This window comes from Nomascus leucogenys, chromosome 18, assembly GCF_006542625.1.
Source record: "Nomascus leucogenys isolate Asia chromosome 18, Asia_NLE_v1, whole genome shotgun sequence".
NCBI classification, from domain to species: Eukaryota; Metazoa; Chordata; class Mammalia; order Primates; family Hylobatidae; genus Nomascus; species Nomascus leucogenys.
The window spans coordinates 90,248,519-90,275,125 of NC_044398.1; the positions used below are offsets into that span (position 1 = coordinate 90,248,519).

Sequence of the window (26,607 nt, forward strand, 5' to 3'; positions counted from 1 at the left end):
ATCAAGAGACCCTCGGACACAGCAGCAATTTCCACACTAGCCAACAAGTGGAAACAACCCAAATGGCCGTCAGCTGATGAATGGACGCACGAGATGTGTTACAGGAGACGGAATATTCTCCAGCCATACAAAGAAATGAAGCACTAGTACCTGCTACAACATAAATGAATCTTGAAAATATTATTCCCAGTGAAAGAGGCCAGACGCAAAAGGCCATACATTGTATGATTCCATTGATATCCAATGTCCAGAACAGGCAAATCCATAAAGATGGAAAGTAGATTCATGGTTGCCAGGGGACACGGGGAGGGGAGAGGAAAGTGGCTGCTAATGGATATGGATTGTTTTTGTAAGGGTGATGAAAACCTTATTAGAATTAGACACTGGACTTGGAGTAAGTAGTGATGATGGTGGCACAACTTTGTAAGTATTGGGTTGGTTCAAAAAGAGTTGCGACTTTTGCCATTAGAAGTAACGACAAAAATGGGCTGGTTGCAGTGGTTCACACCTGTAATCCCAGCACTTTGGGAGCCCAAGACAGGTGGATCACCTGAGGTCAGGATTTCAAGACCAGCCTGGCCAACATGGTGAAACCCCATCTCTATTAAAAATACAATAATTAGCTGGGCGTGGTGGTGGGCACCTGTAATCCCAGCTACTCAGGAGGCTGAGACAGGACAATTGCTTGAACCCAGGAGGTGGAGATTGCAGTGAGCCGAGATCACACCACTGCACTCCAGGCTGGGCAACAAGAGTGAAACTCAGTCCCCACCAGCCCCCCACCCCCGCCAAAAAAAAGAAGTAATGACAAAAACCGCAATTATTTTTGCACCAACCTATATATTAAAAACTCCTGAATTGCATACTATACTTTTTTAAAGTATACTTTTTAAATATACCAAAAACCACTGAACTATATACTTTTTTTTTAAATTACAAATACACAGAAAGGAGGGAGAGATTTGGTGTAAATCAGGAAATGCCTTTGTGATGGGGTGACACTGGAGATGGGCCTTGAACAGTGAGGAGTTGGACACGTGAAGATGATGGGAAGAGCATTCCAGGCTGAAAGAATAGCAAGTGCAAAGGCCCTGAGGCAGAAAAGAGCTGAGATATTCGGAGAACAAGCAAGAAGGCCAATGGAACTGGAAGAGGGCCAACGAACAGGGGCATGTGACATGGTGTCCATCAGCAGCACCCGTTTCACAGAGTGAAATACTGCCCATGTGAACTCACTAAGCAGCGCAGGATTGGGAGGAGATGCAATCCTGAACGTCTTTGAAATCAAAGTTTGGGCTCCTTGCAACCTCCGTGCAATAAGCAGGGTCTGAAACTCAGAGGGGCTGCAGTGAAAGAAAGTTTTGAGACAAAAGACAGAGGCCTTCCAAACCTAACTTGCCTTTTTCACTTGTAAACAGGCTCTTCATGCTGAGCTTCGGGGGATCGCTGAATCCTCTGAAACTGGATAGAAATTTTGTTTGTGCATGTTTCTCGAGCAAGAAGCCATCACTTTTATCGGATTTTCTAAGGAGTCCCCCACTCTCCCGCGCCCCAAAACTCCAAACTATTCAGGCTTTTGAAAGGATAACAAAGTATGTAATCAGAATGGCTACTGTGAACTTGGTCAGTTCTGCCATCCGCAGATCCCCTGGGCTTCTCCTGAGTACCAAAGTTTGTGAAATTTCAGCCCAAAAGCCCAAGGACACTTTTCCCCAGGGCAGCCCATCCTAGAGTGTGCGGCAGAAATGAAGTCTTTAGGGACCTTCATTTCCTGGACAAAGAATCTTTAAAGTGCGGCTCCCTCACTCCAGGGTCTGCATAAACCGATTTGCTATGGGGGAAGGAAATGTCAGAACTTTTTTGTATGGTGTTATGTGTATTGATGCTGGCACCCACTCCCAGAAGGCCCATGTAAGATGGCAGGAATCAGGAAACTTGGACCAAGGAAGATGACCACCAGCATTCCCGTCGCTGGGATATGCTGCTTGTATGGCAATTATATGTGCCCCCGAAGGGGATGCACAGATTAAATTATTTATCAGCTTGGGGTAAAAGTTATTGCGGTTTTTGACATTGAAAGTAATGGCAAAAACCGCAATTACTCTTGCACCAACCTAATACTTTTGAACTGGCTAACCATCACAAAGCAGACACGTGGTTTAAAAATGCCCGCTTCTTAACAAAACCACAGCCTGAAGATAGCACTGATCATGCAAGCACAAGAAAACACTAAACTGGACTCCCCTCCCCTTCTCTTCAAAAGCTTCTCACAAGGGTAAAACAATGACGGTCTATTGAGATCAAAACAAAGTCAGATAAAAATAATGAAAACGCTCAGGAGGAATGGTTAAAACCCAGATTCTTTTTATTAATGATAAACTTCACCCTTCAGTGTACATTATGCATTGAGATAGTAACTAATGATAGTTTGAAGTCATCACAATTAGCAACAGGTTTTCAAATAATATTTATTTCACCCTCAAGCTTGGTTTGAAATTTCTGTCCTTATGTATGCTTCATAATGTACTTAATCATTGTTCGTGGGGTCATGCATATGCTTATAAATGTGCATACATTGGGGTGCATATAAAAAACATTTTATAGACAGGGATGTGCTGAAAAAATGTAATGAATTAGACAGTAGAAAGAACCAACTATGTGCTCCAAGCCACACAAATGCCTAAGAATTTCGCGTTTGTTTGTGGCACATAGTTTGAGTGCTTCTCAGATGTTAAGGTGCATCCAGATCACCTGGGGATCTTGTTAAAATGCAGATTCTTAATCAATAAGCAGGAGGTGGGGCCTGAGATTCTGCCCAAGCTCCCAGAATATAAAAATGCTGCTGGTTCACAGGCCATATTCTGAGTGACAAGACCCTAACGGTACTGTGATTGTTAATGTCATCTGTCAACTTGACTGCGCCATGGGGTGCCCAGATATTTGATCAAACATTATTCTGGGTGTTTCTGTGAGGGTGCTCTTGAAATAGATTAACATTTAAATCAGTAAGCTGAGTAAAACAGGTTGCATTCTAATGCCAGTAAGATAGATTGCCCTTCTAAATCGAGTGGGCCTCATCCAATCATCTGAAGGCCTGAATAGAACAAAACACTGACCTTTGCCCCAAAAAGAGAGAATTCTCCTGCCGGTCGGCCTTCAGACTTGTACAAGAACAGAGGCTCTGGAGATTTTGGACTTGCCAATTCCTTATAATGAATCTCTTTGTATATTTGTTCTGTTTCTCTAGAGAACCCTGTCTCTTGCAGTTACCTGAAGCAGAAGCTACACTTTTTCTTGATAGCCTTCCACCCATTTCAGGAGAATTATGTTGAAACATAATTGTTTGTTTAAAACAACAATTATGTTGAAACATAATTATGTTGCCATTTTTGAGGTTGAAATGACTGAACATTGAAAATTTCACAAGAGAGTACTGAAAGCTAGTACTAGAACCAGTGCTTTCTTATGAAAGCTAGTACTAGAACCAGTACTAACAAAAGTGCTAGCTCAACTTTCTTGTACATTTCCTTGTGTGTTACCTGTCTCCTGATATTTGGCTGTTTGCTCTGCAAGGGCAGGATTGCTTTTGTACTATTCACGGTTATCTCATATCTCTCAGCATAGTGCTGAGCATAAGTTAAATGTTCAGTAAATACCGAATGAATGAATGAATGAATGAATTTGGAGATACTTTGTTATGCCAGGTAAACCAGGATATCAAATGCAGAACTCTTACTTGCCAAATACTGAACTAGGCACTCAAAATCCAACTATGGAGTAGAAAGAGACAATTGTGGTCCCTGTGTGTCTTACTATAAATGATAATAAAAGGGCCAGGTGCAGTGGCTCATGCCTGTAATCCCAACACTTTGGGAGGCCAAGGCGGGTAGATCACTTGAGGTCAAGAGTTCGAGACCAGCCTGGCCAACATGGTGAAACCCTGTCTCTAATAAAAATACAAAAATTAGCCTGGCATCGTGGTGGGTGCCTGTAGTCCCAGGTACTTGGGAGGCTGAGGCAGAAGAATCCCTAGAACCCAGGAGGCAGGGATTGTAGTGAGGCAAGAGCATCCCAATGCACTCCAGCCTGGGTGACAGAGTATGACTGTGTCAAGAAAGAAAGGAAAGAAAGAAGGGAAAGAAAGAAAGAAAGAAAGAAAGAAAGAAAGAAAGAAAGAAAGAAAGAAAGAAAGGGAGGAAAAGAAAAGAAAAGAAAAGAAAAGAAGGGAAAGAAAAGAAAGAAAGAAAGAAAGAAAGAGAAGGAAGGAAGGAAGGAAGGAAGGAAGGAAGGAAGAAAGGAAGGAAGAAAGGAAAGGAGGGAGGGAGGGAGGGAAGGAAGGAAGGGGAAGGGAAGGAGGGAAGGGGAGGGATAATGGAAGGAGACACATAATAAACTAGTAAACCAGTAAATTAGCAAGTTAATTTTAGACCATAATGTAAAAATGAAGCAAATAACACTGGCTGGGTGATGGAGTGTGTCAGGCTGGGGTGGGAAGCGACTAAGCCTAGTCAGGGATGGCTTCTCAGAGAAGATGACATTGGAGCTGGGACCCTGGTGATGAGGAGGGACCAGCCACACAAGGGCCAGTGCAACAGCTCTGAGGTGAGAATGAGCTTAGCTTATCCAAGGAACAAGAAGAAAATGGTGCATCTCTTTTCTTTCCAATTACAATGATAAATATATGACACCAATATTTCCAAACAGAACTCAGAGTCCCAGTATCTTGATTCAAAGCCTCCAGGTATCCCAATGTCCAATCTATGTGTTGACTTTTAAACACTTGAATAGAGTTCCTGAGCACTTCTTCTTGCACAAGAAGCATCATTTATTTTTCAAAAATGCAAGGGCAATGGGCATGAGTGAGCTTTCTAGAGTAATGGTTACACAGGTGTAGACATTTGTCCAAGCTCATCAAACTATACACTTACAATGTGTGCATTTTATTGTGTAAATTATCTTTCAATGAAGTTGATTTTTAAAATGCAAGGACTCAGTGCCCAAAGAGAAGTCAACATACCCTGCAAAGAAAAATAAATTAAGACTTTTCTGTGGCCAACAGTAGATGCATGCACACATGGACTTCTCCAGCCTGGGAAGCTGGTCAAAGCCTCAGGATAACCACAAATGCATAGAAAAATGGGAGGCAGGAGAGAAATTGGAAGGCAAAAGGCAAGAGGAGGAGGTGCATTTATCATTGTTTGTTGCTATTTCTTTGCAAGGGGTGCCAGTTCTTCTGAAGCATGTTTTAAAAACACACAGGACCCTGCTCTGCCATTTGCCACTTGGATTTCCAATTCTGTTTGAAGGTGGACAAAATAATGACATGTGTTCCCTACTGGCTTCAAGTGTAGAGAGCTTCAAACATGCGCTTCTGTCCCCAAGGTCATTTCTCACCAACGCCTCCACCAAGACATCTGGGCCTGCCCGGGCCGATATAGAAAGCATTCCTAGTCTTCATCTTATGGTAGCTTCTTGAACTGGCTCCGATGCATGCGCTGTTGTTTGCAGGGCATCATGTACTTCTTTGTGATCTGAGAAGTCTAGAATTCCTGCAGGTTCGCTCTCAAACACAGTGCAGCCTAGCGGTCAAGCACTCAGACTGTCCGGGTTTGAAGTCCGACACTCCACTCACCAGGGGCAGGTTCATCCTCTTGGAAAGAAATCTGTGCCTCCGTAAACAGCAGATTGTCATAGAGCCTACCTCATGGGGGAAGGGTGTGAAATTAAATGAGAATTTACACATAAGCTTATGGCAAAATTGCAAAACCAACAAGGATTTTTCAACACCACTTAGGCCAACACTTTGCAATGTATTTAATGTAGTCACATATAGACCCTCCCTCCTATTCTGCACCTGCCAGCCCCTCCCACTCAGATTCAAAGGCAAGTCCAGAGAGGTTAGGAGACTTGGTCAATGTCACACAGTTAAATAAATATAGCAGAGCAAGCGTTAGTTACTGAGATCCAGATGACAACATAATTCTCTTCAGTAGACAAGAGGTAAAAAATTTCAATAATAAGGATAGTGATAAAAGGTTAATAGTTGCTGAGCAGTAGCCATGTGACAGGTTCTGTGCTCATTGTTTTCCAAGCCCTGTCTCAGTGAATCCTCCACCTGCAGACAAGAGTCTGAGACTCAGAGAGGTGAAGCAACCTTCCCAAGGTCACACAGCTATTAAGTGGCTGAGCTGAGATTGAATCTCAGGCCATCTGACTGGAGTCTGCGATATTCAGACCAACTTGACTGACTCTCTAGGGGCTGCACTTAACATAACAGAGTGAATCGGGTGGAGGTGGTGACTGAGATGAACCCAAGAGCTTCCTGAAGGGGGCAGTCATCACTTAGTGGCAACCAATAGCTGCTGTGTGAAAATGCAGATCCAATGTCACCAGACCCACTGAGTTCTCATGAGAAATCAGGAATCTGGATTTCTGCATGAGATCTCCCAGTTTGTAAATGTTGGCAACTGAGTCTCACTTGGTTTTAAAACACCATGCATAATAGAGACTAAAGAGATTTCACAGCCAAATACAATGAGCCGGGTCCTGACGTGCAAAACCAAGCTTTAAAAGACATTTCTTTGTGCGAGTGAGAAATTTTTAAATGACTGCATGTCTGATGATATTATGGGATTTTTGTTCTTTTTCCTGGGTGTGATAATGGAATTGTGCTGTGTAGGAGAATGTCCTTGCTCTCAGGAAAGCCCCATGCTGAGATATTAAGGACTGTCATGTCTGCAACTTATTTTCACATGTTTCAGCCAAGAAAGAAAGAAGAAAGGGAGGGAGGGGAAAAGGGAAGGAAGAAAATGAGGAAGGGAAGAAGACGAGAAGAGGGGAGGGGAAGGAAGGAAAGAGAAGGGAGAAAAGGAAGGGAGAAGGGAAGAAGGAAGGGAGGGAGGAAAAAAGAAGGAAAGAAGGGAGGAAGGGAAGAAGACAGAAGAAAGGAGGGGAGGAAGGGAAGAAGGAAGGAAGAGAGGAAAGAAAGAAGGAAGGAAGCAAGGAGGGAAGGGAGGGAGGGAAGGAGGGAGGGAGGGAGGGACAGAGGAAGGGAAGGGGGGAAGGAGGATGGAGGGAAGGAGGGAGGGAGGGAAAGGAAGAAGAGAAGAAAGGAAGAGAGGAAGGAAGGAAATAAGGAAGGAAGGAAAAAAGAAAGGAGGGAGGGAGGGAAGGAGGGAAGGGGGAAGGGGGATGGAGGGAAGGAGAAGGGAAAGAAAAAAATATGGAGAGAGTGTGTGAGCAATAAAGCAACTATGACAAAATACTAATAATTGTTCAATCTAAGTTAGTGGTTCTCAACTGGGGCCAGTTTTGCCCTTAGATGACATTTTTCACTGTCACAACTGGGGTGTGGAGTGTATGCTACCAGCATCAGTGGGCAGAGACCAGAGACACTGCCAAATATCTTGCCATGCCCAGGACAGCCCCACACAACACAGGATTCTCCAGTCAATAGTGCCAAGGTTGAGAAATCCTCATCTAGATAAAGGATATAGTGAAGCTATTTTATGATTTTTCAAGGTTTTTTTTGTATGTTTAAAACTTTTCACAACACAAAATTGAGGAAAACTTAAAAATAAAAACACCTACGTAGAAATACCTTGCAGATCAAGCAAAGCATGTCTACATGGTTTGGTATCCACAGCTGGCTGCCATGTGCAGTCATTTATTCTAATAAATAGTGACTGACTGTGGCTGCTCAATGGGCGTTTGTTCTGTTCTTACAAGATCCCATACAAGCCTCCCCCCACCGCTTCCTGGAATTGTTGTCTTTCTCCTTTTCTCAGCCCTAATTAGCCCAGAAGCAAGCAGGTCACAGGCCCAGGCCTCTGAACCCGCAAACTGGTATCTTGGAGGCCTCTGCAGCAAAACCCAAGTTTACTGGTCACTAGAGGCAAAGTTTATAATGGGGGTGCGACAACATGCTTTATGTCTTTCAAGAGAATATGCTTTCAGTCTGAATGAGAACAAACCCCCATTCAGGGCCCCTTGCAGCTCCAGACAAAAATTAAGAGGCTGTGACTGGCAGGTTAATTTCACCTGGAAGCTGCTTTGCGTCATAGCAGCCTCTCATATGCCAAGCTTGGCATGTTGACACCCACTGGAGCATCCCTTGGCACAATCCGGCAAAGGCTACTGAGTCAATTGCCATAGCTGGGACTCCAAGTGGTTAACTGTGTAAGCAGCCCAGGATGCATTTGGCAGGTACCTGGGGCAGCCCCAGCACCACAGAAAGCTTACATACGTTGAGAAACAAGCAACAGAATGCAAATACGGCCAGGCACAGTGGCTCATGCCTGTAATTCCAGCACTTTGGGAGGCAGAGGTGGAAGGATCGCATGAGGTCAGGAGTTTGAGACCAGCCTGGCCAACCCCAGGCCAGGTGGAACACTGTCTTTACTAAAAATTCAAAAAAATTAGCCGGACGTGGTGATGCACACCTGTAGTCCCAGCCAGTCAGGAATCTGAGGCAGGAGAATCACTTGAACCTGGGAGGCGGAGGTTGCAGTGAGCAGAGATCCTGCCACTGCACTCCAGCCTGAGTGACAGAGCGAGACTCTGTCTCAAAAAAAAAAAAAATGCAAACAAAATAAGAGATTCACAGTGGCTCCTCTCCTTTCTACTAGATTAATTTATCCATCCCTCAACCCTGTGAAATATCCCCAAACCCAAGACCAGTGTTTCCCCAAGTGTGGACCACTTTATCTCAGAGCCATTAGGGGAGTGGGGGTTGTTAAATGAAGATTTCTCGGGCCCACCCAGAACCTACTGATTCACAATCTCTGCGGATAGAACTCAAGAATCTGCATTTTAGGACACTGTCCCAGATCCTGACATTTATTCAATCTGAAAACATCTGTCCCAGACACAATTAAAACCGGGAAACTGATAATGCACAATTTCCTAACTGTGTGACCTTGGACACAGCACCTCACCTGAGCCATGATTTTCTTGCATGTATATGAATATTAAAATAGTACCTGTCCCATAAGATAGTTGTGAGAACTAAATGAGAGTGTTTACTTGCACACACACACACACGCACACACCCACACACCCAGTACAGTGCCTGGCTCCCTGTACAGTGCTCAGCAGGCATTAGTTCCTTTTCCTTAACAGTGATTGGCTACACATTAGCATCACCTGGAGAGCTTTTCAAGGTGCAGATGCAACCGGGCAAAGTGGCTCATGCCTGTAATCCTAGCACTTTGGGAGGCTGAGGTGGGAGGATCACTGGACGCCAGGAGTTCAAAACCAGCCTGGCCAACATGGTGACACCCTGTCTCTACTAAAAATACAAAAAAAAAAAAAAAAATACAGATGCTCAGGTCCCACCCTAGAGACTTAGATCTAAGTAGCCTAGGGTGGGACCCCTGGTGACAGGGTTTTTTTAATAAAACATTCTAGTTAATACTACACAGCAGTTACAGTTGAAAAGCATACCTCAGAAGCTGCCAGTAAAAATCAACAACTCTCTTTTCAGGAGTATGCACTTCCACTCCATTCTGGAATTCTCAAAAAACGTACACTGGGAGGACCTGTGTTGAGGCTGTGGTAGCCTAGGACTGGGTCCCCTAGATTCTGCCACCAGGCCGACCCTCCCTATACCTGCAGAAGAAAGTAGCTGCAACCCGCTCAGCTGTGGTCATTTTTCCCCCAGCAGAGCTGCATTGGGGCAGGACCAGGAAGTTGGGCCCTTGGGTAACTGGTAGAGAGCTGTCACCAGAACGCCCAGATCAAAGAGGGCTGATCTAGCATCATTTTCTCCCACAGATGCCCAAAGGTTAGCTCCTCTCCCCACCTGCTCACCCCCCGTCTGGCCAACCATCAAGGAGGCCTCTTTAAAGAGCTGGTTCGCGAGGACAGGGCTTGGTGCAGATTTCAGCAGTAGTTAACCAAATCTGCAAGGCAGCCTACCTGTCTCGGAGTCAATCTTTCCCTACCAAGGCGATACCCGCTGCTGCAGTCCTGAGACTACTTCTCCCCTCATCTTAACACAGACCCGGGAATTAACAGGGACTGGCCTGGCCGGTGGGGCTGGGGACAGGACACCCTGTGGTTGTGGCAGGTGGGCGGGGCCAGAGCTTTACTCCTTTAATAGGTCAGGGTTTCTTTGAAGCCCCTCGGAGCTTACTTCTGTGCAGCAAGACCCCACCATCCACCCACAGCTCCCTGCTGACCCAAACCGAGAACTTCCTCACCTCTTCCCCCAAAATCTCTTCTCTCTGAGAAAAAAAAAAAAATCTCATCGGATACTCTGCGTATAAATAGAAAATAATTACTAGTGAGGTGGTGATGTTCCTTTGCCTATTTTTGGTGGGTCTCTTTGTTCAGATTTTTTAGGCATCACACGGAGCGCATGCACACACGCGCGCGCACACACAGGCCCCCGGCAGAGGGGGCGCGGAAGAAGGGGTGGGGAGAGGTGAGAGGAAAACACAGCGACTTCGTTGCCCAGACTCGGAAAGGGGACAGTTAAAGCTTATGCCCCAACCATCCAGCTGTTCGCAGGCCGCTAGTCGCTCCTTCCACCCCGCCCGCCCGGACCTCACGCCAACCCCCAGCCTCTCCCGCGGCCGGGGGCTTAGTGCTCCTAGTGGCTGCGTCCTCCGCCTCCAAAGTTACGGAGTTTGCGAATCGATTTAGACACTTAAAAGAAAAAAAAAAAAAAAAGCAAATGGCACATAGCTCCATTAATCCCCCAAAGCCTTCTCCCATCTGCTGCAACTAGCTGGTGCTGGGGCTTGCATAATGAACAAGGCAAACCCGAAAGTTGACGAAATCAGGGTGCTTGGAAGTGAGGGCGCACGAGGAGGGGGCTCGGGCCCCCGGAGTCCACGCCAGCCAGGGCAAGGGGCTCAATCTGTAGCAATGGCCACGGCCCTGGGCAGGGAGAGGCGGTGGCCAGAGAGAGGGATGAGGTGGGTAAAGGCGCGGGGGCAGCTGAGGTCCCAAATCCAGGGACCGCGAGGCTCTGGGAAAGCGAGGCGGCCGCTCCAAGCAAGGCTTTTGTTCTCGCTCTCCCCTCACTCCACCTCCCTCGTCTCCTTTCCGCGACTCGTACGAGTTGCAGGCGGCACTCACTCTGACCCTCCCTCGTTCACACACGCGCGCTCGGGCTCACACACGCCCCCCTCCCCTTTCGGGCTCGCCTGCCCCTGTTTACCAAATAGCTAGCACCTGGAATCCGAGGGGTGCCATGGACCCTCTCCCCAAATCCCAAGACTTGAGGGCCATGGGCTCCCAGACTATGTGTCTCAAGTCCGCCTCAATCACCAGCGGGAGGAGGCGGCCAGAGGGCGAGGGAGCAGAGTCACACACACACACACACACACCACACGCACACGCTCAGACCCACACCTGTGCCGAGCCCAGCGCCCCTTCTCCGCGCTCCAAGCCGAAGTTGGCTTCCCGGTGACATCCCCCAGCGGAGAGGCTGGGATGCGGGGAGCGGGGACCGTGGGGAGCGCCATTGCCTGGGGGAAGGTGGGGAGGAGAGAGCAGGGAGAGCGAAGCCCCGAGGGGAGGGCGAAAGGGAGGCAGCCCACCTGGACATGTGCTCCCTTTGGGGCCGGTGCGCTTTCTCCAGCCCCAGCTTGGTGAAGATGCCCACGAGCACCATGACGGCCACCACCCCGCAGATGATGTAGACGATCAGGTTGGTCTTGTCCTTGGTGGGGTCATGCAAGGGGTCGTCCTTGCGAGCGGGGGGCTTGCCGGTGTTGAGCCAGAGCGGCGTGTCGTAGTTGGTGCAGGTGCTTTGGTTCAGTCGCCGCTTCTTAAACGTGCAGCAGAACCGGAAGCCACAAGTCCCGCAGCAGAAGATGAAGTCGCCCGAGCTGCAGTTGAACGGCGGGTCCCACTGGCCCATGACATCGAAGTAACCCCGGCAGAAGTCTGGCGTGGGCGCCCGGGTCGGGGGCGCGTCCGATGCCTCGGCGCCCTCGCTGGCCTCTCCGGAGGAGGCCCCGGAGCGGTTGCCCCCCGCCAGCAGCAACACGCCGCCCAGTTGCGCCAGCTGCCCGTGCCCCGCTCGCTCCTGCGCCCGGCACACGCGGGCGCACAGCTCGGTGAGGAAGCAACCGAGGAGCAGACGGAGGACGCGGCGCATGGTGTCTCCCAGCCCGGGCTCGGCCGCTTGGCCGCCGCTGGAGCCGCTGCGGCCGCCTCTCGAGGCGCGGCCGAAGCTGCCGAGGCTGCTGCCGGGGGCTGCGAGCCGCCGCGGGCCGCACATGCAGGGAACGGCGCGGGGCGCTCGGTGGTCTGCGGCCACTGCGCTCCCCTCAGCCCGCGTTCGCCTCCAGCGCGCCGCGCGCCGAGGGGCCGGCCGGGGAGGAGCGCGCCTGGCCGGGCGGGGGGAGGATGAGCGGGGGCAAGCGCGGGGTGCAGGTCCGGCCGGCCACTGGGTGAGGCGGGGGTGGAGAGCAGAGGAGAATGGGGCTGGCAGCGCCTAGCCTTGGCCGGCAGCCCCGGACTGGCCGCCCCGAGCCCTCTCGCAGTATCCCTCTCACCTCTTCAGCTCGCCAAGTGCGCTGGAGAGAGCGAAGCGACACTTGTGGAATGAAGGGAGGGCAGGAGGGAAGGGGGAGGGGAGGAGGGCGGGCAGAGGAGGCGCGGGTGTGGGGGGGGCGGGCGCGAGCTCTAGAGGGGCGGGGGCGCGGGGAGAGGTGACTCGAGCGGGAGCTAGCTGAGGGGCGTGCAGAGCTGAGCCAGGCGAGCGGGCGGGGAAGAGCGAGCTCGGCAGCCGCCGAGGCTAGAGGAGCCTCTCGGATTTCCCGGCAGGTGGAAAACCGCGGCGGGACCTCCCGCGCCCTCTCTGGGTAGGAGGCGCGGCTCAGCCCTGTCCAGAGCGCAGAGGCGGCTCAGCTCGTAGTTTTTTTCACTGGTGCGTGTGCAGGAGCGGCGGCGGAAATCTGTCCATCAGGGGAAGGATGACTCGGAGAGGATGGGGCAGACTAGATGGCTTTCACTCCAAGACAGACTGGGTGCAGTCGGGTCAGGATCGCCCCTCCCAGGCGTGCGGGGCCGCCTTGCCCTTCCGGGCTGCGCCCTCCAGCCCTGCGCGCAACCCGCATGGCTCAACTCCCTGGGCCCAAGCAAGGACCCAGGCAGAGCTGGGAAGGACAGGTGGCAAGCCCCTGGGCCAGGGATAAGCACCCTCCGGGGGAGAGGGGCTCGGGATGAACTAATCAAAGAAGGTCGGGGGGTAAGAGGGGACAGCGGAATAAGGCCGAGGCTATGGCGTGTCCTGGAAGGTCTTTCCTTGGAAGTCCCCCAGCCTCTCGAACCTGCCGCTTTCTGTCCCTCTTCGCCCCCGCAGCGTTTTCTGCGCTCCACAGGAGGGCACACCGCGGCGCCGCCTCTGCGCTCCCGGATCTGGCGCAGCGCAAGGCCTGGGCACCCAGCCTCAGCCACCCTCCCGGACCTGGAACCCGCGCATCGGTCTCTGGAGCTAGCTGGCCCCTGTCCCCACGGATCCCCCCGGAAATCCTCACCGGGGGCTGCAGAGCTCTGCCTTGCTTCCTCAGCTTCCAGCCTCCCGTCTCCTCTGTGTTTCCAAATCTGCCCTCTCTCTCCTAGCGAATTCCAGCTCCCCGGAGGCCCTCTCTCATTTCTCCCACCTCTTTCTCTCCTCTGCTTGAATTTGACTCCAGTAGCCCCAAAACAGGATTTGCACCAAAGCTGCTGCACCAAATTTAGATCTCCCCACGCCCCGGCGTTTTGTTTTTTAATTGCATTAACTAAGTATACACTTTGCAGGCTGCTAGGCGATTTGCAAGGAGATAATGTTTCCACAACCCTCCTCTCCACTTGGCTGCAGTCAAGGGCTTCTCAGGGCATCTTCAGAGAACGAAAAGTTGGGAGACATGTAAAATGGTTTACTAGGGTCCCTGAATTGAGAAAGTGTGGGAGGATTTATTGGGACTCTGTTGCAAGTTTTCTCCAAATGAGAGGAAGTTTGGCTTATCGCCCCTTCTCTTTGAAAAAAAATGTCACCTTTTGATGTTTCAAAAAAGATTTGCAAACACACAGCAGGACATTGACAGGGCATACCCAGGAGTATTATATTCCAAACCTACCTGGGGAAGGTATGAACACGTTTAATCCAGATTCACCAGATTCATTATAATAGGATCCCCAAAATAGGACAGTATGGAAAGTCTGTCATGACTGGCAGCCCACGCCCACCACCACCTTGTGAGTCCTACAAACACAAGCACTGGTGTGTGAGAGCTAATGAGAGCTGACATTTATTCAGTGCCTGCAACATACCCACTAAGCTTGCTTTTTCTAAAAGCAGCTCCTCAAGGAAGCTTAGAGCAGTGCCCAGTGTATAGCAGACAGTCTGGAAATATTTGCTGAACCACCAAGTGACTGGTTTCATGTAACTCTCTCTCCCTTAGGTAATAGTACCAGGCCCACACAACAGAGGGAGAGAATGAGCCCCAAAGCAGTTAAACCAGTTGCCCAAGTAGCTCTGCGAAATGAGTGCCAGAATTGACTTTTGACCCAAGAAATTTGAGTCCAGAAACTGCCCTCCAGCCACTACATAAAATAGGCCTCCAAACTTTCTGTCTACCTCCTACTATATTATGTATTTGCGTTTTCGTCTGTTTGCCTGCCCTGAGATGTAAACTCTGTAATGGAGAGGGCCTTGACTCCCTTACCATGTCCCCAGACCTAGAACCCAGGCATAGGGAGCTGCCTTGCCGGTCCATGGCTGCGCCCTCCAGCCCTGCACAACTCCAGGGATTTGAGACTTTGGGGTTGCATGGGGCTGCAGGGCACAGCCCGGGGGTACAGTTCTAAGCGTGGTAAACACTCAAAAAAATGCATAGGCTGTATTAATTAATTTATGCAAGATTCTGTCTTAAACCAAGAGATGAAAGGAACACTCAGGGCACAGATGATGGGGTATCTGCCGTCATTATGTATATAAAGGGTGGGAGTTTTCTATATACTACATCGGACATGGAAAGGGACCCTCCAGCGGGCTCCCTATGTTCCGGGAAGCTGTAGCTCAGAGGTGAAGACCTTTGTGGGAGATCACATGGACAGCAATGATACCACCAGGGCTGGATTTAGATGCCCGACTCCTAACCCAGGCCTCTTCCTCCACTCTGTGCCCGACTCCACCTCAGCAGGTATTAGGGCAGAGTTTAACCAGGGACATGGGAGAACAGTCGGTCACAGACACCTTTCTGCAAGGGTTGGGAGTTTTAAGGTACTTGTACATTTGATTAAAAAAATACTTCAGAGAAAAGAGACAAAATCTGGACAGAAAAGTCCATTTCAGAATCTGCATCCAATCTCTGTAAAATATTGCATGTCACCTGGACATTTGACTCCGGTCCTCAGAGGAGGCTCACTGTGGCTGCTGCTCCTCGCTTTAATTAACAGAGACTGCCCCCTGTTTGTGTCAAGAAGAGCACAGAGCTTGTGCTTGGGAAGGAAGCAGAGAGCCACCCTGTGTGGCTTATGTGCCAATGATTCATAAACCTTAAACCTCCTATTCCCCCATGAGCTTTCCCCAAACCAGATCCCCTTGCTGTTCCTGTCTGCTGTAGTGGCCGCCACTCCATGGTATATTGCCCCAGCCTGTTTCCCAAGCCTTTGAAAAATATTAAAAAGAGAGAAGAATCCTCTGGGTTCATTTTACTCTGCAAAGACAAAAGTCAATTTCCTCTGAGCACGTAAAGTCAGTAAATACAGTTACTACCATGGGTGGGTACTCACTGGGAACAAACCCCTGTATGGAAAATGTGAGTGAGAAAGTATTTATTTCAGGGCTCCTGGCAGGGAGGGTGGGTGCTATAAATGACCTAATTGGAACACCTGGCGAACTCATGGAAGATTAAAAATCATCATCAATGTCCCCCCACCACAACCCAAATGAATTCATGCAAATGCATTGATATTAAAGTGCAGCTCTTAATGAAAGTGCTTTCTGTGAAAGAGAGGATGACATTATTATTTACAACACAGGCACTTTTAATATCTAAAGAAGAATCTCATTTGCTCTAGCCTTAATTATGTCAGACTGCAGTGCACACAACAAAAAGAATGCAATTGTACTCCCTAACAATTAGAGAAGGGAACCATGTCTTAATAACAAAGGATGTTTGGTTACTAGGACATTGCAACCACTGTCCATAAGCAACTCAACAAATTGAATTATATGTGCTCTGGCCCTCACCAGAATGAGTGGTTTGTTAATTGTCTTCCTCAGGTGGCTTTTAGAGTTTCAAAGAGGTTTTTAAGCAACTGTTAGCCTTGAGGAGAAAAAAAAAAGAGAGGAAAAAACAGAAGTGAAATGTAGCTAGCACCTTGCCAGTTTCAAGCAAAAAGCTGATTTGATGTATTCTATTCTCTCCTGAAGAGATGAGGGAAGCCTTATGGAAGTGAACTAGGTCTGAGCCAGGCGCAGTGGCTCACACCTGTAATCCCAACACTTTGGGAGGCCGAGGTGGGAGGATCATGAGGTCAGGAGTTCGAGGCCAGCCTGGCCAATATTGTGAAACCCCATCTCTACTAAAAATACAAAAATTAGCCGGGCATGGTGGTTCATGCCTGTAATCCCAGCTACTCGAGGGGCTGAGGCAGAAGAATTCCTTGAACCTGGGAGGCAGAGGTTGCAGTGAGCCAAGATCACACCACTGCACTCCAGCCTGGGCAACAGAAGGATACTCCATCGCAAAAAAAAAAGTGAACTAAGTCTGAAGTTTGGTTCCGCGGGACTGGTGGTGGTAGGGAAGATGATTTTTGGTGGTATCCCAACAAATATCTTTTTTATATTAATAGTTTTATAGTTATTTCAATGTGTATTCAAGAGAAAATAATAATGCATCAAACATGGATTCACTGGAATAAATTAGTTAATAATTGTAAGTCTATCAATGTAAAGTCAATTTATGGAAAAAAGACATTATAGTATTTACAAATAAAGAAATAAAAATAAAGAAAACAATGTGAAGTGTCTGGTACTAAAAACTGAAGTTTAGGAAGCACAGGCTTTGGTCTTCCCTCAATCCAGGGTTTCTCAATCTCAGCACTATAGACGTTTTGGAGTGGATAATTCTGTGTTGGGGTGGGTGGAAAGTGAAGCACTACTCCCTGGAAAATTGCCCCAGCCTGTTTCCTGAGCCTTTGAAAAATATTAAAAGGAGAAAAGAATCATCCGGGTTCATTTTGCTCTGCAAAGAAAAAAGGTCGATTTCCTCTGAACACATCAAGTCAGTAAATATAGTCACTACCATAGGTGGGTACTTAGTGGGAACATGCTCCTGTATGGAACATGTGGGTGAGAAAGTCTTGTGCTGTCTTGTTCATTGTAGGACGTTTAACAGCATCCCTGTACTCTACCCATAGATGCCAATAGCACCCCCTGGTTATGACAACCAAAAATGCTGCTAGACCTTGCCAAATGTCCCCTGAGGGGCAAAATTGACTGAAACCCACTGAGTCATGGCTGTTTTTAAGTTCTGGCTCTTTCTCATAGGATATCTATGACTTTGAATAAATCACTTAATCTCTCCAAGCCTTGGTTTTCTCATCTGGAAAATGGGAATAAGAAGGGTGCCTGTACCCAGGGCTGTTACAGATGATTGATACTTTGCATAAAGTGCGTGGCCAGTGAATAGAACCTCAGCAGTACTTAATAGATGGTCACTCTTACTACAGTAAACCTGAAGGATGACAAGATGCCAGGCAATGCGCTGATGTCCAGAAAGATAGATGAATGAGACAAGGGCTTTGCCCTCCATGATCTCAAAATCTTCAGGTGAAGATGAAATATAGAGACAGAGAAGGCCTTATGGGTATGGGACCTGTGCAGTCCCACAGTTCTCCATGTTCTAAAGGGCCCCATGCTTGGTTCAGTGCTTGGCACTGGGAAAAATCATTTTGACTTTTGCACTGAGCACCACCAATATTGTAGCTGGTCCCGTAAGTAGGTGATGCACCTCTAGCAGAACTAGGGGTTAAGGTTACAGGAACTTAAAAGAGGATGTTTAGCTCCATTTACAGAGAAAAGGATGGCTTCTCAGGGGTGGTGGCATTTGAGAAGTCATAGTTAAATGCATGTAAGCGTTTTCAGAAACAGCAGGAAGAATTTTGGCAGACATTCTTCAAAAGCAGTTCTTAGGCCAGACGGGGTGGCTCACGCCTGTAATCTCAGCACTTTGGGAGGCTGAGGTGGGCAGATCACCTGAGGTCAGTAGTATGAGACCAGCCTGGCCAACATGGTGAAATCCTATCCCTGCTAAAAATACCAAAATTAGCCGTGCGTGGTGGTGGGCTTGTGTAATCTCAGCTACTCAGGAGGCTGAGGCAGGAGAATTGCTTGAACCCAGGAGGTGCAAGTTGCAGTGCGCTGAGATCATGCCATTGCACTCCAGCCTGGGCCAGAAGAGTGAAACTCCTTCTCAAAAAAAAAAAAAAAAAAAAAAAAAAAGCAGTTCTCAAATGCTAGAACAATACCAATATGTGTTGAAGGTTTCAGTGTTCATAGGAAATTGAGAAAAAATAAGGCTGATGAAATGTGTTGAGTAAACACCTTTCACATTTGTTGGACATTGTATTAGTGTCACAATTTACTTTCTCAAATAACGTTGGAGTTAGTAAATGTTAGTTTTGTGTTTATGAGGGATGTGTGTGTGTGGTATTTAAAAAAAATTCTTACCAGGGAAAAATTAGCAAACCTGTTAATTGGGGTTAAATCACACCAATTTTTAGTCATTTTATTAAAGGTGAAATTCAAGTCTGTGGCCACTAATTTAAGAGCTTCACAGTAGCTTTTGTTTACAAGTGAAGTAGTAAGTTGAAGCAATTATCTAAATAATTTAATTCCTTCCAACTATGCTATGAAACGAAAATAGGTTTTGGGATCATGCATTTTCCAGCTAACTACATTGATTAAAATAACTTAGTGTATCCCCAGGAATCAATGGAGACTAGATGAAAACCCCACAATTGTTTACTCTGCAGACCCCCTGTCTCTCTGCTCAGACTCCTGTAAATACAGAATGTATCAGTTAGTTTTTGCCATGTAACAAATCACCCCAAAGCTTACCAGCTCACAACAACCATTTTTATTTAATTAACAGTTCTGTGGGCTGGCAAATAAGGTTGGTCTCAGTTGGACGATCCTGATCTTGGGTGGGCTCACTCATGCATTTGCTGTCTTGCAGGCCAGCTGTGTCCAGATTCACCTGGAATACACTTCAGCTGGGACAGCTCTTCTCCACTCCATGAGGTCTCATACTCCCTCAGGCTAGCCCAGCTTTTTTAGCATAGCGGCTTGACAGGTCCTAAGAAAGCAAGAAGAGGCCACGCTCAATGGCTCACACCTGTAATCCCAGCACTTTGGGAGGCCGAGGCAGGTGGATCACGAGGTCAAGAGATGGAGACCATCCTGGCCAACATGGTGAAACCCCGTCTCTACTAAAAATACAAAAATTAGCTGGGCTTGGTGCCTGTAGTCCCAGCTTCTCAGGAGGTGGAGGTTTCAGTGAGCCAAGATAGCCCATTGCACTCCAGCTTGGCAACAGAGCAAGACTTTGTGAGAAAGAAAGAAAGAAAGAGAGAGAGAGAGAGAGAAAGAAAGAAAGGGAAGAAAGGAAGAAGAAACACACAAATCCTGTTGAGATCCGATGTCAGAACATGAGCCCCGTCACTTCTGCTACATTTTATTTGCCAAATCAAGCCATAAAGCCAGTCCAGATTCAGGGGGTAGAGAAATAGACTTCTCTTGGTAGAAAAAGCCACAAAGTTACACTGAAAATCGGGACATGCATATGTGTGACACATGAATAAATGCAGCCTATTTTTGTATCAATTTACCATATAGCTTAAATCTCATTACTACCAACCACAATCAAATGAAAATCTCCATATCACCAAGGCTGCCCAACCAACAATATTCAGAGGATTGGCGAGTATATAACCAGCCTTTGCCTCAAGAGACAACTGTAGTACATGTAATAGATGCTATGACTGGAAGATAGCATCCTATTGGACTCAAGGGAGAGTTTAATACATTTAATACAACCTGGGGGTCAGGGAGGTAGAGTGGTGGGCTGGATAATTTCCCCCCTCCCCAAGATATCCAGGTCCTAATCCCTAGAACCTGAAACCTATTACCTGGCAAAAGGGAATTTGCAGATTCAGAAGCTGCTACACATGAATTCTACTGCAACCGAAGAACTAACAGTCATAGAGAGCTGAATAAGCTGTGTTTTCGCCTACATATTCAGAACAACCCTTGGAAATTTGAAAGTTTGGTGTACCAATATGCAGACACATGTCCAAGCCATAAACTGGGAGGTATTTGACATCACTCTGCTTCTCGACTTCCATATCCCAGCAGTCACTAAGTTCTGTCAATTCTCCCTTCTAAGTGAATACCAAATCTTTCCTTTCCTTTCGTCTCCATTGTCACTGCTTTAGTTCAGGCCCTTATCACTTCTCACAATGACAATTGCAAGTCCGTCTAGTCTCACTCCAGCCACTCCTACACGCATGTCTCATCCCAAATCCAACTGCCTCTCGTTCACTTAACAAGCACTTATTAGAGGTTCACTTTGTGGCAAACAATATGTTAGGGGCTGGAGTCAACAATAAATAAGATAGAGATTACAATCCGATAAAGAAAACAGATTAATTATTCAGGTTAGGTCATCTGCTGTGACAAACAAGCCCAAAATCTCAGTGCCTTAACAGAATAAATGATGACTTAGAAATCCAGCATCATCCTGAAATCACTTACTTCAAGCCATGTGGATGGAGGTGAGAAAAGATCAAGTGGGGCAATATCTGGCCTAGCCTGGAAGTGGCATATATCATTCCCACCATATTCCATTACTTGAACTCAGTCACATGAGCCAAATTGAAGAACCAAGGCGGCTGGGACACATAGTTTTCCTATGTGCTCCGGAAAGGATAGAGGATTGGTGTGTCTATAACCAGCCCTTGCCTTGAGACAATTATAAGATATGTAATAAATGCTATGATCAGAGGATAACATCGTGTTGGAACCAGGCGGAGAGTTTAATACATGTAATACAACCTGGACATCAGGAAGGTAGAAGGGTGGGCTGGAGCAGTCATAATGGTCCCCCAAGATATCCAGGTCCTAATCCCTGGAACCTAAAACCTATTACCTAGCAAAAGGGACTTTGCAGATGTGATTATACTAAAGATCTGGAGATGAGGAAAATATCCTGGATCATCCAAGTTGGCCCTAAATGTAATCACAAATGTTCTTATCAAAAGGAGATTGAGGCCAGGTTGCAGTGGCTCATGTCTGTACTCCCAGCACTTTGGGAGGCCGAGGCAGGTGAATTACCTGAGGTCAGGAGTTAGAGACCAGCCTGGCCAACATGGTGAAACCCCATCTCTACTAAAAATGCAAAAATTAGCCAGGCGTGGTGGCACAAGCCTGTAACCCCAGCTAATCGGGAGGCTGAGGCAGGAGAATTGCTTGAACATGGGAGGCAGAAGTTGCAGTGAGCCAAGATCACACCACTGCACTCCAGATTGGGCGACGGAGTGAGACTCTGTCTCAAAAAAAATAAATAAATAAAAGGAGATTGAGGGAGATTTGACGACAGAAGAGGAAAAGGAAACGTGATGATAGGAACAGATTGGAGTGATGTTTCTTGAAAAGGGAGGAAGGGTCCACAAGTCACAAAAGCTGGAAAAGGACATGAAAAGCTAAAAAACAGGGCAAGGAATAGATGCTCCCTTGGAGCCTCCAGAAGGAATCGGCCAACTCTGATGACACTTTGATTTTAATCCCTTAATACTCAGTTGAGACTTCTAATTTCCGGCACTGTAAGAATAAATTTTGCCTGTTTTAAGACACTTTTGTGGTAACTTGCTACAAAGCAAGAGAAAACCAGTATAGCAAATAATGCTTAAATTAAGTTACCAATAAGGATGACTGCTCATGAGCTACGTAAAACTCTTAATGAGCTAGGAGGGTGGGGAGGAGATGGGGGTTAAGGCTGAGAGGTAGCCAAGGTCCAGATCAAACAGAGATTTGTAGGAGGTTTGAATTTTAACCTTAGGGCACAGAAGTAGCACTGAAGCAGACGTGACCTGCCCAAGATTTGCATTTTTAAAGGATGACCGGCTTCTTCATGGAGAACAGACCAGGAAACTCAATGCTAGAAGTGGAACACTGTCAGTCGCTTTATTCCAGGATAAACGTAAGAAGGCAATAATTGGCCAGGCATGGTGGCTCATACCTTTAATCCCAACACTTTGGGAGGCCGAGGCGGGCAGATCACTTCAGGTCAGGAGTTCAAGACCAGCCTGGGCAACATCGCTATTAAAAATACAAAAATTATCTGGGCGTAGTGGCAGGTGCCTGTAATCCCAGCTCTGTGGGAGGCTGAGGCACAAGAATTGCTTGAACCTGGGAGGTAGAAGTTGCAGTGAGCCTTCACGCCACTAAACTCTAGCCTGGGCAAGAGCGTGAGATTCTGTCTCAGGGAGAAAAAAAAAGTCAGTAATTCAAGGTTACAACAGAGGACCAATCCCACAGGTCAGCAGACTCAACTGGACCTGGTGATGGACTTCCTGGCCTCCAAATGTGTATAGGGACATCCACTCCATCAACAACAGCAGCTGTGCCAACTCTGATAGTCATGGTGTCTTCAGAGGCCATAGCCAGCTTAGCCAGGACAGGGGCAAAATAGGGAGATCTGAAAGTATGGGGAAGGTGTCTGTGAAACCCAGGTGCTAACCCCAGATTTCATTGTCCATGGACATTGTATTACCAGGACCACCAGGACCTTTCTAACTTGGGTAAAAGTAATTCAAATGCCATATCCATATAATGGAAAACCCAGCATTAACCCCCATCCCATGATCAAGGGTTTTTCCTAATCTTTTCTGGCTCTAATCTCCTACTTCTGCTCACATGTTATGAAGACATGCACTCCAGAGAGGCACCAACCAAGGATGAGGTGGGGCTGAAATCTACCATGTACTCTGCCGGCCAAGTCATGCATCCTTGGCATATATAAGAAAATGATTCAATCTTTGGCATGACCAGAACCTGGGGCGTTTGAACAGAACAGACTGGACAGCAAGGTCAAGTAGAAGGTCAGGTTAAAAAATGTAACTACCTTGCTAAGAAGCTCCAACTTTTCCGATAGTAGATGGGACCTCATCAAAAAATGTTAAGAGGCCAGGCACGGTGGCTCACAACTGTAATCCCAGCACTTTGGGAGGCCCAGGCGGGCAGATCACCTGAGGTCAGGAGTTCGAGACCAGCCTGGCCAACATGGCAAAACCTGTCTCTACAAAAACATACAAAAATTAGCTGGGTATGGTGGCACACACCTGTAGTCCCAGCAACTCAGGAGGCTGAGGGAGGAGAATCTCTTGAACTCGGCAGGTGGAGGTTGCAGCAAGCCAAGATCATGCCACAGCACTCCAGCCTGGGCGATACAGCAAGACTCCATCTCAAAAAAGAAAGAAAATGTTAAGAAGAGAAGAACAAGTTCAGGTTTGCTGATTATTTAACCAATAATCAGGTCACTTTTGTCGCTAATCAGGTCCTCATCTTCCATCTTAGACTAAAGAAAAGCCAACCAGTCTGTGCTGAGGATCCACATACTGGAGTCCCACGCGGTATCACTGTCTTCCTCCATGTACTAAGAGGAGCAGAAAGAGTTGGGAGGCAGAAAGAGAAGATGAGTTCGATTTCAGAGAGAAGCAGAAATAAGGCAAAAAGAGACTTGACTACATCATTGATGGCTTTCTGCTTCCTGAGATTTGGGGGTTCTGTGTGATACTCCTGGACCTGCCAATAAATTCCTCTTACCTTCTTCCCATTTTTCAAGTTCAAGTTGATTCCTATTACTCACAAGTCGAAGGATCTTGACCAAGATACTCTGTCTCCAGTTTCTCTACTCAGACCTATATTACCTCACCACCAAATGTTCCTTTTTGTTTCTGTCTTTCCTGATTCCATTAATTAACTTGATGGAGAAGATAGAAAAGGGGGCAGGGATTACTCACACATACACAAAGACATATGTAGAAGAGTGCTTTTTGGATTGTTTTTTATTTTTATTTTAAGTTCCGGGGTAAAAGTGAAGGATGGTTTGTTACATAGGTAAATGTGTGCCATGGTGGTTTGCTGCACCTATCAACGCATCAACTAGGTATTAAGCCCAGCATGAATTAGCTATTTTTCCTGATGCTCTTCTTCCCCGAACCCCACTCCCCTACGGGACCCCGGTGTGTATTGTTCCCCTCCCTATGTCCATGTGTTCTCATTGTTCAGCTCCCAATTATAAGTGAGAACATACAATGTTTGTTTTTCTGTTCCTGTGTTAGTTTGCTGAGGATAATGGCTTCCAGCTCCATCCATGTCCCTGCGAAGGACACAATCTCGTTCCCTTTTATGGCTGCATAGTATTCTATGGTGTATAGGTACCACATTTTCTTTATCCAGCCTATCATTGATGGGCATGAAGAGTGCACTTTAAGGCATTGTTTGTAATAGCAGAGGATTGAAAGCAACCTAAATGTCCATCAGTGAGAACTCGGCTAAATAAATTAGTGTTTTCATATCTGGAATAATGGAATACTATACAGTGGTTAAAAAATAAAGAAGGAATTTTTAAAAAACTGAAACTCACTTTAGGTATGACTGCCCCCGATCCCCAGGATGTTACATATATTATATATATGATCTTCAAGATATGATTTTAAAATGCAAAAATAATAACACACACACATGCTTAGACTCTATGGACTATCTTTGTAAAGATATGCTAGAAGCAGCGGTAGCCTCTAAGGATAGGAACTGGAGTGGGAGGGAGAAATACTTTTCCCTGTATACTTTTATATACTACTTTTTAAAACCATCTGTATGCTTTAACGATTTAAGGAAAGAAACTGATTAAAGAGTTTTTAAAAGGAAAGAAAAAGAGAAGGAGGAATGGATGAAGGGTAAATGAAAAGAAAAAAGCAAGTTTCTATTAGCATGGATTAATAACGACAGCAACAACCTGAGTTCCATTCCCAGCTCCACCTTTGACAGATCCTTGACCTTGACCTCGACCAGAGAAAAGCCTTTTCTTTTCTCGTCTTTTTTTTTTTTTTTCTTTTTGGAGGCAGAGTCTGGCTGTGTCACCCAAGCTGGAGTGTGGTGGCGCAATCTCAGCTCACTACAACCTCCACCCCCCAGGCTCAAGCAATCCTCCCACCTCAGCCTCCCAAGTAGCTGGGACCACAGGCATACATCAGCATACCTGGCTAATTTTTTGTATTTTTGGTGGGGACAGGGTTTCATTATGTTGCCCAGGCTGGGAACATAATGAAAAAAGGAAGAAAGAAAAAAGAAAACAGGTCAGCAGAACTAGATGATCTTTAAGGTCCCAACTCCAAAAGCGATCTACGATATTCACTGACAGAGCTAGTTGCTTGGGCAGAACTTTCTTTCAAATTAAAGCAGCAATTGTCCTGGCTTCCCACAGAAGCATATGCTGTTACTTTCATAATATGCAATGGCTTTTCTTTTATTAGCAGCGCCTTTGGAATCTGTTGCCTTATAGGACATAAAATGAATCATAAATGTTTACAAATCATGTAAAATAAAGATGATTTTTTAATGAGGCACACATGAGTGCTTGACCCAGCTCTTGATCTCCTCTCTGAGAAAAGTCTTTGCCCTCCCCTCGCCCAGCTCTCATCTCCTGTAGCCCCCATGACCAGAGATGACAAACAGCTGACCCAGAAGGAGCCAACTGATCACAATGCTGCCCAACAGCCAATTAGATTCCCCTCAGGTAGAACTACCATTTGATCCAGCAATCCCACTACTGGGTATCTGCCCAGAGGACAAGCAGTCATTATACAAAAAAGATACTTGCACACGCATGTTTATAGCAGCACAATTTGCAATTGCAAAAATATGGAACCAGCCCAAATGCCCATAAATCAACTAGTGGATAAAGAAACTGTGGTATATGAACAACACACACTGGGGGATCAAGGGAGGGAAGCGGGGTTAGGGGTGGGGAGAGCATTAAGAAGGATAGCTAATGCATGCTGGGCTTAATACCTAGGTGATGGGTTGATAGGTGCAGCAAACCACCATGGCACACATTTACCTATGTCACAAACCTGCACATCCTGCATATGTATCCCAGAACTTAAAATAAAATAAAACAAAAAGAAACTGATATATATATATATATATATATATATATATATATATAGGAATAGTACTCAGCCATAAAAGGAATGAGTTAATGGCATTCACAGCAATCTGGATGGAACTGGATTATTCTAAGTGAAGTAACTCAGCAATGGAAAACCAAATATCATATGTTCCCACTCTTACATGGGAGCTAAGCTATGAGGTTGCAAAGGCATAAGAACGACACAATGGACTTTGGGGACTCAGGGGGAAAGGATGGGAAGGGGGTGAGGGGTAAAAGACTACAAATTGGCCCAGTGTGGTGGCTCACGCCTGTAATCCTAGCACTTTGGGAGGCCGAGGAGGGCAGATCACCTGAGGTCAGGAGTTTGACACCAGCCTGGCCAACATGACGAAACCTCGTCTCTACTAAAAATACAAAA

At 46.8% G+C, this 26,607-nt stretch overlaps 1 protein-coding gene across 3 annotated transcripts in view; it reads right to left on the reverse strand.

Moving 5' to 3' along the window:
- The window catches only part of SHISA9 (shisa family member 9), a 339,015-nt gene extending 326,506 nt beyond the window's left edge, over positions 1-12,509 (reverse strand). For 2 of the 3 annotated variants that reach the window (XM_030798016.1, XM_030798015.1), the window contains exon 1: positions 11,550-12,509. In XM_030798016.1, the coding sequence (XP_030653876.1) occupies positions 11,550-12,235 (686 nt within the window). In that variant the 5' untranslated portion in view covers positions 12,236-12,509. Of the gene's footprint in view, positions 1-4,622; positions 5,698-11,549 lie in introns of those variants that run through there. The other variant, XM_030798017.1, reaches the window with a different exon arrangement.
- Between the last annotated feature and the right edge of the window lie 14,098 nt (positions 12,510-26,607).